This window comes from Homarus americanus, unplaced genomic scaffold (assembly GCF_018991925.1).
Source record: "Homarus americanus isolate GMGI-L3 unplaced genomic scaffold, GMGI_Hamer_2.0 scaffold30108, whole genome shotgun sequence".
NCBI classification, from domain to species: Eukaryota; Metazoa; Arthropoda; class Malacostraca; order Decapoda; family Nephropidae; genus Homarus; species Homarus americanus.
Genome location: NW_024748109.1, coordinates 5,771,350 through 5,788,754, shown reverse-complemented (window position 1 = coordinate 5,788,754; position 17,405 = coordinate 5,771,350). Strand labels below are relative to the sequence as shown.

General features: G+C 38.8%; 1 protein-coding gene across 2 annotated transcripts in view; it reads left to right on the top strand.

Moving 5' to 3' along the window:
- The window catches only part of LOC121880068 (neuronal cell adhesion molecule-like), a 103,840-nt gene extending 92,317 nt beyond the window's left edge, over window positions 1-11,523 (top strand). For both annotated transcript variants that reach the window (XM_042387076.1, XM_042387075.1), the window contains exons 4-7: window positions 3,786-3,947; window positions 5,916-6,050; window positions 6,450-6,666; window positions 8,436-11,523. In XM_042387076.1, coding sequence (XP_042243010.1) covers window positions 3,786-3,947; window positions 5,916-6,050; window positions 6,450-6,666; window positions 8,436-8,551 — 630 coding nt within the window. In that variant the 3' untranslated portion in view covers window positions 8,552-11,523. The remainder of the gene's footprint in view (window positions 1-3,785; window positions 3,948-5,915; window positions 6,051-6,449; window positions 6,667-8,435) is intronic.
- Window positions 11,524-17,405: the final 5,882 nt, after the last annotated feature.

The following is a 17,405-nucleotide window of genomic DNA, read 5'->3' as shown; positions in this document are numbered from 1 at the left end:
CTGAAGACTTAGTATACAATGTCCTATATCCACACTGTCCTTAACGGGAAGTCATGCCTGTGACACTTTCACATTTTATAAGCCTTACTTATGTATCTCCAATACCGCCAATTGTACTTAGACACTACACATGTACAGGTATACAGACATTATACATTCATCTTTATCTCACAATGAAAAGCGGGTTTTCACATACACAAGAAGAATCGTTGATACTAGAGTAATTAAATAAATGAAAACATAATGTGATGTTTTCGTTCTTCATAAAAAATTTTAATTATCTCTTTCCTCTCGTGTGTTCGGTTCACATGGACTGACATGATTTGATATTCAGCTTCACTTCTTGAGTAAATTTGATGATTTTTACTACATTTTAAATTCTCGGATCTGTCTTATACCTTAACGACTTGGAATTTGAAGTAACGTGATTATTTAATTTTATCGACAGTGATATATTTTATGGTCAGTATTTATAAAGAGTTTGTGTTCGTGGGAAGAGGGTAGAGTCAGTTGAGTCATCATTAGCTACTCCGCCATCAAACTTTGCGTATTTACATCAAGTCAAACACACGTATTATGTCTACGAACACCATCAAACACTTACCAAGCCTGCGATCACTACTAACCCTACTTACTTTGTATAAGTGAAAATACCCGCTACAGCATATTAATTAAAATACACTATACTACGTACAGTCCCCTTCACTAGTGCGTTTACAGGAGCTCGTCTGGTTTTGTGCAGTGTGGCAGAGCTGTGTTTGTTTACATTCGACAGAAGGAAACTCACAATCGTGAACATACTATGAAATCGAAGTAATATTAAAGCAAATATCTCGTTGTGTCGAGGTCGTTTATATGGCTACCACTCCCTATTTTGCCAGATGTAAAAAAAATCTCTCATATTGTCGTTGTTAAATTAGCCTCAAGCCTTTGTACATTTTGGTTACAACGAACAAAGTATAAAGTTGTATTTATTTGTCCAGTTTTAATATACTATCTTATTTCAATCGTTAGCATTAAGGTATTATACTATGAAATATTATTCATATCAGAGTACCGAACTTTTAGCTAAGACCTTTTGGAGGGTTGTAATTATTCCCAGTGAAATCATTTATAACAGAATCTCTCATCACTGTGCACAGTGTGCAGTGTTTAACTGAACTGAAATTAATGTAACACTTGAACAGAAACCCAACTTAGCTTTGTTCACATTTCAGACAATCAACCTGATCTGTTGTAACTATTCCACTAATAGTTCTGGTGGTAATTCTGAAACATCTTCTTCTCAAAGTTAGTCATGAAAGAAAAATCAATATCTACACCTTTTTTAACAGTAATGATACAGTAACATCTCACTTAACACGGTAGATACGTTATTAAATAGTACCACGTAAAGTGAAATCATGTTAAGTGAATGTAATTATCCCACCATAAGTAATCGAAAAGAGGAAAGAAAAGTAAATCGATAACTATTTATCTTTTAATTCTTCATGTAATTCAGACAACACCCACAGCATGTCTAAAAAAAACGTACACATTACTTATGAAATGATAGTTTAGCATGCAACAGAAAAAATATGATAGAAAAAACATTTATTAAACTCGGTATTGACTGAACTAGAAAGGTCGTAGCATAAATTACAAGTTGTGAAACGTGCCAAGGGATCCTCAGGCTGGTGAACTTAGGTTTTCTATTGTGTTACGGTGGTACTCGGGGAAACTACTGTAAGTGTTCGCCGCACATTATTTCATGAATGGTTACTGAGAGGCTCTATGTATCATGGACAGATTAGAATTATATGTCGACAATAACAACAAGGGGTGTGGTGGTTATGTAAACATAGCACTTGCTTACTGACCCATCATTGATTGGTTCCATCCCACAGCCACCCACTGAATGAGTTCCTAAATTACAGGTTGGGAGGTGAAAGATAGTGGAGTGTAATGCCGGTCTTGCTCTTTTCTTGCGTATCCTCACCTCAAAGTCTTCAGTGCGCCGTGTCATAAGGAGACGGCAGAGAACGCGTAGGGAAGGGTGATAGTTATAGTACTGTTACCTAAAATTAAGACTTTAAAAAAGAAGCTATTGCAGACCTTCTAATAATAAGTGGGCTGTAAGAATAGAGCTGTGAAGTGATCGAGTATAATACCGGCTTCGCTGCCTCCTTGTTTACCAAAGGCTTAATATATAGTGTGCTGTATCTACACTGCCCCCAGCATGCTGCCAGGCCTAGGTAACTGTATTCACTTTTCAAGTATATAAAAACCTTACACGAGAGTAGTCATAAAAAGAGACGTACACGCTAAATGAAGCATACATTTGGTATTTGTCTTCCATCTGTTCGTTTGTCCACCTGTTTGTCTTTTTTTTTCCTTACTCGAGCTCCAGGCTTCCATGCATCAGTGTGGGACATTTTAGTCTCCGAACCACAACACGAGTTTTCATGTATGCTAATTGGTTACCAAACTATTGGGAGAGGCAGGTCCCTCTCGATTTTGTCCCAATGGCTTGAAGGTTAAGTTGACTGTAGTATGATAACGGCCTTTTGATTTTGGGCCTATGGGGTAAATGGTAAGGTTATTTTTGCCCAAAATATTCCCTGCGCCAATGAACACAATATTTTATAGGTCCTTTGCCCTGGTTACTGTTATATGCCAGACAATTGAGCACCTCGCGAAATATGCTGCTTTTTCTTCCTTATTCACATTTACACTTTGGTAACTTTTGGCCGTAGTAGTATTGAGGTTGTCTCTTAATAAACATTAAAGTTTCCACACGATAACCTTTGTCCTATACATCATACATGTACTAAACTTGATTTGGGAGTAGCAGTTAGGGATAAACCTTCTTTAACTGTGGGTCAGCAGGTCACAAGTCGAGGTGATCGTGTCCCACATAATTGGAGAACTTATCTTCTGGACTATCATGTGCCACATCTAGTTACCCTTTGTTTACTTTGATAGACTATGAAGATCGCTTCCTTTACGTTATACGTTAGGATACGTTGTTAAAAGAAACCCAATTGTTATCTCTTATTACTTTCTTTGGTTTATTTAGCGAAGTCTATACCGTGTATGAGTTAACACGACTGTACCAAGAAAATGGAAGCGAACTAATTCAATCACTTAATTATTGGTCACTGTGGCCAAGCATCATCATTAACAGTACCATCCACCACAATACACAAGAAAACAATACAGCAGTACAACATCCACTCTGCCACCAGTACACACAACCTTCCCCTTCCTGCAAGAATGTTTGTGAAATTTTTTATGTCAGATGTGAGAAATAACTTCGTCCACTGGGGATAAGGTCACTGACCCATCGGTGGGGAATGTGGCCCCAGCCATCCACAGGCCATTTTTAAAAGTTTTCCGACAGCGTTGATGGTATATACCTCTGCAATATAAAACACTGAATATCTACAAACCGAGTCACTCGTAATATCAAATTATTACTGCACACCAGAGTTGTTTTGCGTAAGTATATTAATATTGCTCACTAGTCATTGTGTCTGTCTAAAATAATGAGGTTTTATAGATTTATTTTGTGTTATCAGAGAGGTATAAAAAGAGTTTGTCTTAAGATATGACCATTGTAACAAATTCCTTCTATGAGCCGTGTGTATTGTCACATTGTATTGAACAGTGATCTTCTGTGTGTCCTGTTACTGATGCAACAAACGGGAAAAGAAAGTTTGTCCATGCATGTGATCAGTACAGTCATACCGACCAGTACAGCAACACCTACTGCACATCCCACTGACGAGTCAATTGTCCTGCAGGTGTCGTGGTTCAGGAGGCGAGACTGGCACATCCTCACCACGGGAATCTTCACCTACACCAACGACGAGCGCTTCACTGTCTTGCACCCAGAGGAATCTGACGACTGGACGCTGCAGGTTAAATACACCACACGCAGGGATAACGGCACCTACGAGTGTCAGGTGAGTGTTGTAAGGGCTCACAGGCTTGGAACAAGGAGACTCAAAAAGCACAGAAACAGATATATAGAGGCGGGGCTCACAGTGATAGAGGAGAGAGATTCACAAGACAGGGGGAGAGTGACTGACAGGACAGAGGGAGTGAGGCTTACTGTACAAGATAGGAGGAGGAAGATTCTCGTGGCAGTTTGCGAGAAATTCACAGGAGAAAAGATGGAAGACTCAGAGAGTAGGGGGATGGGAGGGGGTTCAAAAGATTAAGGAGAACGGCTCACTGGGTAAAAAGTAAACACTCACCAGGTGATTCAGTAGCTAAGGGGGAGGGAAACTCATAGTAAAGAAGCATAGGACAGAAAGACAGAGACTGACAGGGGAGGGGAGAAGTTGGAAAGTGGCGAAAAGGAAGACTCGTGGAACAAAGGAGAAAGACTCGCAGAACAGAGGGAGGGAATCAACATGGTAGGGATAGAGAAACTTATTGGGGCAGGAGACTCATATCAAGGAAGGGAAACGTATAAGGCAGGGGAGAGGGAGTCTCATAGGGTAGAAGGACGGAGACTCAGAGGACTATAGAGAAGGAGACTTGCAGGGAAGGTCATATGGTAGGAGAAGGGAAGGCTCCCAGAGACATGGGAGATTAAAATTTCCCTGATCTCATTCATTGATCTGCTTGTCAGCCTTTACTTTGGCCTGTTAAATCCAGGTGGAGAGCTCGATGGTTCACTTTTATTGTTTTTTGGGGGATATGTTGTGTCTACGCTAAACCAAGTCTTTAAATCTTGTAATATGATATTGTGGTATGTTTTGAGATGACTCCCTTTAGTCTGTTGTTCTGTCTTTACGTGTTACTCCAAGTAATATCTTAACATGCTCTTTTAAGTAGTTCAGAGTATGTCTCATTTCTGCATCCAGTCACCGTGTTTCACATCGAGTAGTTAATACAGAAGGGGTTCTCAGTTGAACTTGTGTCTCCTAGAGTGGTAGGCCCCTTGTATCCTTATATTTAATTTCGCTTTATTTCATATTTGTATAATTAATTGTTGTAATCGTAACTTCATTTAACGTCACTCTTCATCTACTCTCCTCTCATGATTTAGAAAACGTTATCTGTTGGAATCTTTTACTTTTTTAAATTAATATATACCTGTTTCACTTGCATTTAATGTATATTGTTTTTTGTGTTATATAAATTTCGGTAATAACGGTCACTGTGATAACCGAAACTTTAGCTAATAATGAAGATTAAGTGTCAAGATGTTCACCTTTGTCCCAGCCTTGATGTTGATATATATATATATATATATATATATATATATATATATATATATATATATATATATATATATATATATATATATATATATATATATAATAAGCGTGAAGATCAAGAGGATAGATGAAGATTAACAAAGTCACATAATATGGTGGAATACCACTTGTGGTGTACAAAGCAGGAGGACCACTGTTGACCAGCCGTCTCCATTCTCTCTTGGAGAATATATGGGAACAGGAGGAAATCCCCCAAGATCTTAAAGACGCTATTATCTTCAATATCTAATAAGAACAAGGGAGACTGGTCAGGCGCTGGCAGCTACCTCGGGATCTAGCTGATGTCCATAGCTGGCAAGATTCTCACCCCAGTCCTCCTAAACAGACTCCTACGTAAGGCAGAAAACTTCCTTCTGGAGTCTCAATGTGACTTTAGACCTGCAGAGTTGTTCGTACTTACAGAGTTCGTTAGCATTGCCTAACCAGAACTCAGGCTCAAGTCTTCAAGTTATTTATCCAGTCATTATACACTGAAAACTAAAGAACACTGGTAATGTATTTTACTGTAACCTTTCCTTATTACACATATGCGTATCTGTTATTCAGCTTCTCTGTTATTTATGTGCTTATGTACCATTTCTTTTGTTTACTTATGATGTAGACTTTTCTGTGTAATCAAAGTGTGGTCTCTCATGAATACAGCTGTCAACGGGCACAGGTGTGATCTCCCAGTTTGTGAATCTACACGTCGTGGTTCCTCAGGCCTTCATCCTGGGCAGTAAAGACTACCATGTGCAGCTTGGCTCCACCATCAAACTCGTCTGTGTAATCAAGCAGGTGAGGCAGGCAAGTTGGAGGGAGGGCATAGGTATAACTGAATGTCAAATGGATAGTTCACTAGTAGGGATAAAGACATTTGAAACGGGTAAATAATACTTATATTATAATTCTTCATGGAAGGGATAGTAAATCAGTATGTTAGTGGAGCATCAACGTGGCACTAGAGTGGGTAGGCAGCACAGGGCTCATGGTAATGGGTTCTGGTAACGTCACATGTCAGCCAAGTATTTGTAGGTACCAACATTACTCTTACGTTCGCAGGTATGTTAAGAAGGTAATGTAATGTAGTAAGTAATCGACTACTGAAGCTACACATTGTGAAGGTGTCAGTGTAGATGTTGGTTGTTGACACGAAGGTTATTGTGTGAGTAGTAATACATTTTCCTCTCTCGTCAGAGCCCGACTCCACCACAGTATGTGTTTTGGTACCACAACGAGCACATGATCAACTATGACACACAAAGAGGAGGCATCAACGTGTCGACGGAGACGGGACCCAAGAAGACCCATTCTCACCTGGTCATCACTGATGCCCGCTACCAAGACTCCGGCAATTACACCTGCAGCGCCTCTAACACCCAACCTGCTTTTTCCAACGTCTTTGTCTCACATGGTAAGCCGGAACGTGTGAGAAAAGGGATTTATACCTTTCAAACTTTTACTTAAATTTATAATACGTCTATTTTGTATGTATGTTTGTGTGTATATGGTCATCATATAGAATAAAAATTACATCTTTACTTTCCATGATAATGCAACAAACAAAATTGATTTGCATTTTGTTTGCAAATGTCTTGCAGGTAATACAGTACTGAGGTAAGGGTTTGTGGCTCCAATATAAGACAATCACAGACACAAATGAAATGTTAAATGGTGGAAATATTAAATGGTCAAGTGCGAATAATTAAAATTGTTCAGTTCAAAAAATAAACTCACTTAGGAATAATAATTCTCGGGTCGACAACTCAAATTTCAGTTAACAAAATATCATAACACTTTAGTATGAATATTTCTAATCCCTTAGTTTAATACATAAAGTTGACTCAATTGTCTGCATACATACAGTTTTCCTGAATTGAGGGACTTAATTAATGGCACACTTTTCTCAATTGGAAGTATATTTCAGTGAGGTAAGTATTAATTTTTTTTCAGTTCAGCAAATAACACTCCATCTACAAAATTACAAAGTTAACCTTTTCCGGTTCCAACTATTAAACTCACCCAATTAAGGTTCAGGAGTATTAAAAATCACTTAAAATTAATAATTGGGATAAATGTTTTGATTACACCCAGAGTGACTTTACCACACTCATATAGGGCAGAAACCATCCATTGGTTTCAGTACAGCTTGTAACTTCACAACTGGGTTATGTTTACGAAAGACTACCTACTTCGTGAACTCGTTTGATAAATACTTACTTTATGAGCACTGTGATATTCGGTAAAGAGTTTGGATAAGTCTGGGAGGCTGATGTTGATGCCTCTGGCCCGGCTGCTTGGGAAGGAGGTTAGAGGTGATGGTCGAGGAGCGCCATTAACCTGGGCCAGCATCACACACACACAGTTTCTCATGATTCATCTACCTGTAATTATCTGTATCCCTTTTCTATGTCCGTTTTTTCGAGGTAAATAATTAATGGTTCACAGGTGATTTACAATTACCTTTATACGAAACAGGGAGCTTTGTATACTGAATTATTTATTGATCGTATTAGTCTCACAGTGCTTTTGCTTTCATTTGGTTTACTGGCCGCTAATGCCTGCATCACTGCTGCCGTACTGCAGTCAGTAACCTCTGAATTCATCAAATGAATAATGTCATAAGTATGTTTCCTCTTCTTTTAAGTAAATTTCATAAAGGTAGGTCGTGTTCTTCTTTGAGAAACTATTCCATAGTCATTTTACAGATTTTCTAGCTATATTATAAGGTTCACAATAGCGTATGCATTAATATATTATATTATGCGTGTGGAGAGTCAAGGCTTCTAAAATAATTTGGCATGACATTGTCTCTCACACCTTGAATTCAGTGGCTTATGGTTAGACGACCAATCAAATAAAGGGAAATAATTCAATCACATAGGAGAGACACAGACGTACAGAGCTAGATATTTAAATGAGAAAAATAGATGTACAGTTAATATGTAATGCAAATACATAGCGGAAGAGAAATAATAGGCAGGTTGGTGGATTTCTCACACTCGTTGACCCTCTTCTAAGTTGACTGACACCCCTAGAAAATGACTAAATTGTCCAAACTTTGTCTCCCAATTGCTCTCGCATAAATATTATAAATAAAAAACATGGGATGATTAATCTAATGCCCTTAAGAGCACAGTAAGTAATGCTTTGTGTACTGATAGTGTTCCCAATCTCACACAGGTGACAAGATGGCAGCAATACAAAGACGAAAGGCAGCAGGTGGAGCCGCTAACCTCAGTGTAATCTGCTCGTGGCTCTGGTCCTTCCTTGCTGTAGTCTTCCTTGGCCTTAGATGATGTGTTTGAATGTCCACATCTTCCCTTTCTTTCTCAAGTTACTTTATTACGTCCTGGGCCCTAAATAATGTTGTCGAAGCTCTTTAACATTCTACTGCCCCTCATCAAGCCACACGCGGTGAAGAGATGACTGAGTTGTCTCCAGAATACACCCAAGTGATGTGTTGCTATAGGATTACCTGGGAGGGAGTTGTGGTGTTTCAAGTAAGTACCTGTGAGCAAATAGTGACTGGTGATAAGTGTGACGTGAAACCAGCTGGTGGAAAACCATGACATATTGTGTTCAAGTGACAGAAATATGGCAGATCCTTGTTTCTACCACATAAATAATATAAGAGAAGTGACAGTTTGGCAACAAGAAGATGCTACTGATTGTTACTGATTTCGATGGACAATCACACTTACTTCCTATCGTTATGATTGTGAACGCCAGTGCATTAGTTACAGTACGTTAATTTTGTTTATATAATAAAAGTTACTGGCTCGCTAATGCTTAGTGATACAATTTGAAGATAGTACCGTTTGAAGATTTTGTGAAGTGCTAGATGTGTTAGTATTCAAATGATCAGCATATTTCTGTGCCCAGTGTAATAAGATCTGATATAGGGTATGAACAAAGGAATCTAAGGTAGATACCGAATTATCAAAAATACCACTACATCCGTTCCATTGACCCCCTTAATGTACATAAATGTGGGTATTTGGAGTTATTTTGTGCAGTGCTATTAACAGGACAAGTGATCGCTTATTATTGTCCAGCGATCAGTGGTGTATACAGTACGTGCTGCACCACAAACCCTTGTTGGAGGTTAAACAATGTTTTAACCTCACGACACATTTTTGTTACTCATGAGTAGGAGGAATTCATGACATATCATCACCTCGGTGATGGATAAGAGAGTCAGAGTATATCAGACATAATTATGTCGTTAAATTTTATGAATTTTATGAATTATATGAAAAGCAGTTATACCACACTGGTAACGTGAGGTCAGGTGAGTGGTTCTTCGTGTGTGCTCAAGGTAAAAAACCAATAATTTAGCTAACTGATTAACCTGAATGATTTTCCTCTATGTACAGAGGTAACTTCGTACAAATTAATATCACTCAAAAGATACGGTGACTGTGTACTGAGTACACTGCGTCCCTAGCTCCTGTTACCTTAAGTCCCAACACTTCACAGTTCCCAGGTATCCTTGCTATGGAAACCACGATAAGTTGTCTTTATTTTAATGTAGTTTTACTTTACCATACACAGATACAGACAAATACGGATTGTATAACTTTTTATATAACTAATGGGCAGTGAAGATATGTTGGGACTGTAGACACAAGAGCTTATAATATGGTGAGTTTTTCATGTTTGGTTTTCACTGTACACAGCGTATACCGTAGCATGTACAGGCGAAATAGAATACCTACTATAACGTGTCAGTGTATAATGTACAATTGTACTGGTGACAGCAAATCTCACATCGAGACAAGTTACTGTGTATAATGAAAAAAAAATTGGCGACAGCAAACAGCATAAGAAGACACCACAGTAAATAACGAAGAGTTGTACTCGCTACAACAAACCACGTCACCTCAAACCGCTATATCAAGACGATAGAATATGTTAGGAAGGTCGAATATCATTTTCTTTACAATCAGAGGCACCAGATGTTTATTTTAATAACTTTCTCGCAAATACTTAGATACGTTGTATCAGCGTATCGTTTGAAGTTTACCGTTCTCTTGGAATTCGTTTTAAATAGATTTCATTAAAAAATACGACAGCAGACACAAGAGGGTTCACTACACCTTGTCACAAACACAACAATGGAATAACTTTAGAAATCTTCGCCGACTAACACAAGACATGACAAAAAAAATATATTGAGTATACAACTATTGTCACACAGAAGACCGCTACTGGTACACATGCACCTTATAACACACGCTAACCAATACTGACAGATATTTTATCATACAGACAAAAAAAAAAGGTTCATTTCACTATGTAATAGCTAAGGAATCATTCACTGTCCGTAATTATTGATATACGGCAGCAAATAAACCATCTTCACTGGGTTACTTCTTCTGACGCCATCAGATGAATCACCATTGCTGGTTCAAAGTTTATGAAACACAGAGGACTCACCGCCACCAGTTCACAAACTCACCACCACCGGTTCACGACTCATAGTGGAGAAGAAAGAACCACCAACCCATCACACACATGCACACAAAATCCACCACCACCGGTTCACAAGGCATAATGCAAACAAGCAACCACAGTAGAATCACTGCTACAAGTAAACAACAATTCACTGTAAACACACATCATTCTACATGTTTGGTCGGTCCAGAGAACCTTGGGGCTTCAGCCTTAATAGTGGCACTTAAAAACACCAAAAACCAGATACTCTTTACCATCTCAATTATAGATCGATGTCACAAAATCTATGTGCGTGTTCATTCGCTGTAGATTTTACATCTTTAAATTAATATGAATATGACAAGCCATACGAACAATCACTATAAGTAACCTCACAATGTGTACCTGTGCAGAGATCCTTCACAGAAGTGGTTTGCCTGTGTAACCATAGTGAATCACAGACATCAACTGGAACACATTTTTTTTTGTCTTGATAAATTTTAGATTAAAGATAATGGCTGAGTATTTGTATGACCATATTAGATGTCATGGTGCAGTATTGGCTCGCCCATAATAAATGTAATGGTTTATTATTTAAATGCCTATATCAAAATTGGTGAATAATTTCTCTTGTTTTACACAACATTGATATATTCAGGTTTGAGTTATCTTTACATGTAAAAGACTTTTCTCAACCCGGACCAACTCACTCACACCACCACGGACGCTTCACACACAAACTGACAATGAAGATGTGAAATATACGAGTTACGTTCATTGATCATGTAAATATAAAGAAAAATATTTTATATAATGAAAATAATATATACATATATATATATATATATATATACATATATATATATATACAGATATATATATATATATATATATATATATATATATATATATATATATATATATATATATATATATATATATATATATATATATATATATATATATATATATATATATATATATATATATATATATACATGCGTTGATGTCAAAAATAATTTCTGTTCATGTTTTAGTAATATTGTCAACAGTGTCACTCCATATACCCTTTGTCTTTGCGTACACACATCAGTAGGAAACATCTGTGGAATGTGTGTTTGTACTGTCTCAGATATTTCATTCAACTTTGTTATACATTCCATGAGCTGAATCCCATTATCTCACATATGTTCTAGCAGAGTCCCTGTGATTGATGGTCCCTGGCTATGACTCGGACTCGCCGCTGATCAACAATCGAGAAACAAATTACTCCACGCCCTTTTCCCCAACAAGATGCTCTTGAATTCCAGTTATTGTGTCAGTTTTTCCGTTTCACTCTATTCCAAGTTATATTCCTAGTCATTTTATCTAGTCAAGTTACTTTGACTGTAACACCAATGTCTTGACTGTTGCTGATATTTAATTTCTGCTAGTGAACTAAGATGACCTTTCCACTTATTATGCTCATCTCCCTTCTTACCTGGTCTCTCACCTGTATGTTTTGCATTAAAATATATAATGTAAACTGTGTTATTTTCCCTTAAATTATATATATATTTTTTTTTCTTAGAAGATATAACACGGCCCTCATAGACGTTAGCAGTTATATTCAGCCAAACGAGAGAATAAACAGAAGTCGATAACTGTACAGTCACACCAATTAATAAAAACCGCATGTTAGCAACTACAACGTCAGATTTACAGGTCATTAATAATTGATTGCACATGTACACAGTCAAATTAGTAATTGAGCCAGGAATCTCTAACTCTATAATCAAACAAACAATTGATCCACGTAGCTAGTAAATCTACAGTCGTACTAACAAGTGAACTATGTGAGACTCATAATGTACTGTACACTGCTGGACGTTTTTACTAAAAAAATTACATTATGCCAGTTAAATACCCCGTGGCACGACAAGGTAAAAATAATTAGAAACGCAAAGTATTTGTTAAGAGAAAAGAAAAAGGAACAATTTATCAGAAAATGGGCTGAAGACAAAAGGAATTAAGTACAAAATAAGACTTCTTGGTATAAACCAATATTTTTTGTATTAATTATAGTGCGTTTTAAAACCGTGTTTTTTAAAAACTTTCTTAATCTGTCCAACATGAAAATTATAAAATCATAAATTGGCAATATTTGTGTGCAGAAGTCCTCTGCCACTATACAGAGTAGGCTGTATCTCTCCTTGCAATCCCTGAATTATTCAGTGTGTGAAATTCTGATGTTATTTACCTCAACTTTTCAGAGGAGCTTTATAATGTATTTCCATATCACTGAGCAGTAACATTTACCATACGACCTGTAAAATACAAGATAAGCGGGTTTTTTTCCTGGTCGTGGGCCTCTTAACACAAAATTATGATCAATTTGCAAGACATAAAGCGGAAAAAATGGGGATGATGTAAGTTTGCCATTTTTGTTCAGGAAAATGAGAGTGCGTCGTCTTTGTCCTGCCGTCGACAATGTTTGCTATATGAGTTCGGCCGCCGGGCCACGCACCTCGTGCCACAATATACTATAATTATCTTCGTCCCCCGCTATATTTTCTAGTAACCTATGGATCTTCTTATTTACATACGAAATATTTATGAAAATAATGCAACTGAAGCCGATGATCTCTTCCGAAATTTTTTGCGCATCCAGAGAAGACAACGAACAACATCCAACTGGAGTCGCTCAACAAAGAAGGGGCGTTTAATTTACTGTAGGTGAAGTCGATACGAGGCACCGAATGGCTTCTCAAATTGCGGACCCAAATTACTGTAAAAAATCGTCAAAATGTGAGGATTCGAGTGTGATGTGCTCTTGCTTATGATAATTATAGTGAAAACGGAAGCTGATGTATGTACAGTATGGAGGTACGGTACACATACAATGAATGCAGCCCATGAGGAGGCAGGCACAAGAAGCGTGTGGCGTTTGCAAGGGACTCTGATGTGCTTTTGTTGCTAGTAACACACTGCAACCGCATTCATTCAAAGAGCCTGTGGATGATAGCAACCTCTCTCAAAGGGTGAGGCAGCTCTGTTTCTTTACCACCTCGTTTTTCACTGGACAGCGAAGCTGCCAATATCGAATTAATTGCAAAAGTACCATCATCTTTTGGCTGAATTAGATGAAGGTGAAAAGCTTCATGCCAACAATGATGAAGTTCAGAGTGCGCGGCCGAACAGTGCCCCACGTTTTGGGGCCCACCTGGAGCCCTAGGGGAGAGTGAGGGGAGTGAGTGAGGGTGTGAGTGGAGGAGCAGAGTGGCAGGGAGTGGGGGGTGGAGGTGGTGGGGAGTGGGAGTGGGAGTGGTGGGGAGTGTGGTGTGGTGGCAGGGGGGTGAGGTGGCGGGGGTGAGGGAGTGGTCAGGGGGTGAGGTGGCAGGGAGTGAGTGGCAGGGGAGTGTGAGTGGCGGGGAGTGTGGTGGGGTGTGGTGGGAGGTGGGAGTGGTGGGGAGTGAGTGGTGGGGAGTGAGAGTGGCAGGGGAGTGTGAGTGGAGTGGGAGTGGTGGGGGAGTGAGAGTGGTGGGGGAGTGAGAGTGGTCGGGGATTAACCACACGAGTGACTCCAACCACATGTTAACAAGGGACAAAGGTCAGGCACACCCATAAGAGTAATGATAAGGAGATGCCAGGGTCGGCCCGGATATGGTGAGTACACTGGACCTCGCGACCCGCAAGCACACGACAACAGATCTAGTCGGAGTCACACTCAAGCCCGAGTCCCGGGTCTGGAGGATGAATACTCTCCCCAGCAGCACCAGCTGCTGAGCCTTCCACAGGTTACAGGTGAGTAACCTATGATGATTTACTGTATTAGGAAGTGTACCGAGGTCATGTATATGTCTAGGTGTCATGATCTCGTGCGCGATATGTCCCTGGTAATGACCATATAATGACAATATGAATTTTATCCGGATTTATTCAGTTAACTAATAAATAGCATGTACCCAGCATTGGTGTTTAGAAAATTCCCTCAAAGATTATTTTCATATTTAATAATTACTGAACCACGCTACCAACTTTCCTCACTTTGCACTCCTTCCTACTATAACTCTCACTATATCTTCATAATGGTGCCAAAATCAGTCAATACATGGGAGAGTGAGTGATGGGAAGTGCGAGTAATGAGGGAGTGAGATATGGGGGAGTAAGGTGTGAAAATGGTGGTGGTGATGGAGGGAGTTGTGAGTGGCCGGTAACGGGAGTAGTTGTGGTCGGAGAGTGAAAGTGATGGTGAAAAAAGCAGGGCGTTTTGGTGGGGCTGAGGGGGGGGGGGGCTGGTGACGGGGAATTATTTGTTGCGAGGGAGGGAGGTGATGGGATGGTACTGGCTCGGGAGTCAACGGTGTTACTTGTATACGGTGGAAGGTTTTGTGTTAAGTGAAAGAAGAAGGATTATTAACAGGAAATGCCATCAACAATACCTACTGTAAGTAATGAAGAATGAAGTTAATAAATAAGTCAGAATATAAATACAAAAGAACATTTTATAGTGTTTATTGCTCAATTAGAGGTCGTAAAGGTAAACTTTAAACATCGTGCAAAACGTAATTCGCGGAAGGTTGGAAGAACAGCACGATATAATATGAAAATTGAGAGGAGTGTAAGTGTTGGAATAGACCAAAGGGTGTCTTGATGAGAGTGAATAATCGAGTAAGAGCGTAAAGATACAGGATATTCATTAAGAAGAGAAAATAATATATATATTAAATTATTTAAGACTATAAAGAAAATAGATAAATGAAAGAGGAGGACCGCATGTCACTATCAGGGAACACAACCTTGGCTGAAATACCGGTGGGTTCCTTCCTGATTCAGTTGTCAGTTGCTGCGCCAAGCGTTCACCTGCCTCCTGCAGAGCCCTTCAGTGACTTTCAATTTATGCTTGTTATCAAGTTTAACTGTGGCATCATTTGGTTTTGCAAATTAATTTAACCAATTCTATGAGTGAAATTCCTTGTGCTTGAAGAAAATTATTGTTTTCTAAATCATAGAAGCATTACAGTATGGAGAGAAAAGGCGGCAGTTGATTCTCCCAAGGTTGCCACAGAAGACTAGCACACGGTAAGTACAGTACTACCTATAGACTCACATACCACTTCCTTCATAAAAAAACGTGAATAGTGAATAGGTCGTGGAAAATTATCAGTATAGTATTAGTAAATATTTTTACAAGGTGTTAGTTGATGGAAGATATTTGCCAACTTGTACCGAGTAGTATATTGTTTGTATTTTACATTTACACGCAACTGAGCACTCGGTGAAATATTGCTTGATATGATAGTGTTAAAGACAGAAAGAGCGCAACGATACAGCCCAGCAGAACCTAAATTGCACTTCATGAAATTCATATAATTGAAATGTATAAATTCTGCAATGAAAACCACTTCAAAGTCTTATTACGATTCATTATTTACTGATGATAGACAATAAGTACGCATAAAACTTATCCAAAATTTCTGAATAGTTTTATGTAACTCGAAATTATTACTTCATGTTGTCCAAATTAAACGATCAAAACAGGAGTATACTCAATAACATATTAATGGCAAACGTACGGAAATATTACCACCATTTCTGTCTCTCTCTCCTCCCTGTTCCTTACAAAAAGAATCAAGCAACTAATAGCATTTGATAGTTAGAATAAATAGAATCCCATATTATTTTTCCACGTGTTTGCTTTGAAATTCTCAAACTAAAAGCTGCCTTGAAGGCCATAAATATTTGTAAACAGAGTAAATTTCACCACAGGTTATTTCTCCTCATGCCCAAACCCGCTCACTTCTATCCCCAATATTGTTGATGACAAGCGTGTACGCGCCTAGACCTCATTGTTGAGGCGCAGTAATGTGCAAACGTTCCTCCCAGCTTTTAATTTCATTTATTGTCAAGGTCCTAGTTACAAGTCGGCACTGACGCAACAACGGTGGAGCAAGGTGACACACAAGCCACACGGCAACGAATTGTCACACACACAGTTCACCGCTACACACGGCTCCGACACAGGCTAAAAAGAGAGAGTTGCTCTAGCCTTGGGCTCTCGGCTAAGTGACATAACATGCCTGGCCAGCCGCATCTCAAGTCTGATCGAAACAATGAACCACCTCGAATTCATGAAGCAAAAAACTCAAAAGGAAATTAAAATACTCGTCTACTGTACGAGGTAATTCCTTCACATTCTTCCATCACAGCTGCAGCCTTTCTGTGGCCCTCTTACCATCTTTTCTACCAATTAATAGTTACCGTCACCATCTCATCCTAAATCTACATTTGTCTAATTTAAACCATTGCTACGAGTTCGCTCCAGGTTGGACAGCCTTTGTTTTAACACCTGTTATTAACCCTGACTTCCATTTGTACACCTTGATCATATCGCTCCTCACTTTCCGTGCATGTCTCTCAAGGGAGTGCAGATTTAGATACTTTGTCATCTTCCGAATGTTTTCTAGGGAGTTGATATTCATTATGCAGTGTCTACACAATCCATAAGCCTAATGGATGATGTAGGCCTAAATTAGCATTCTCAGTACATATCGCACGCTGTAATAAACATGCACTGGTTAAAGAGCTGATCTTAGCACCGACACTATCTGCACTTTCGTTCCTTAGCCTGGAATTACTGCTGCTGTCATGATTTTATTTGATTAAAAAATTTCACTTCTGTGGTTCATGTGACCTTTGACCGAACAATATCAGTTTTTTATGTAGCACCCAAAG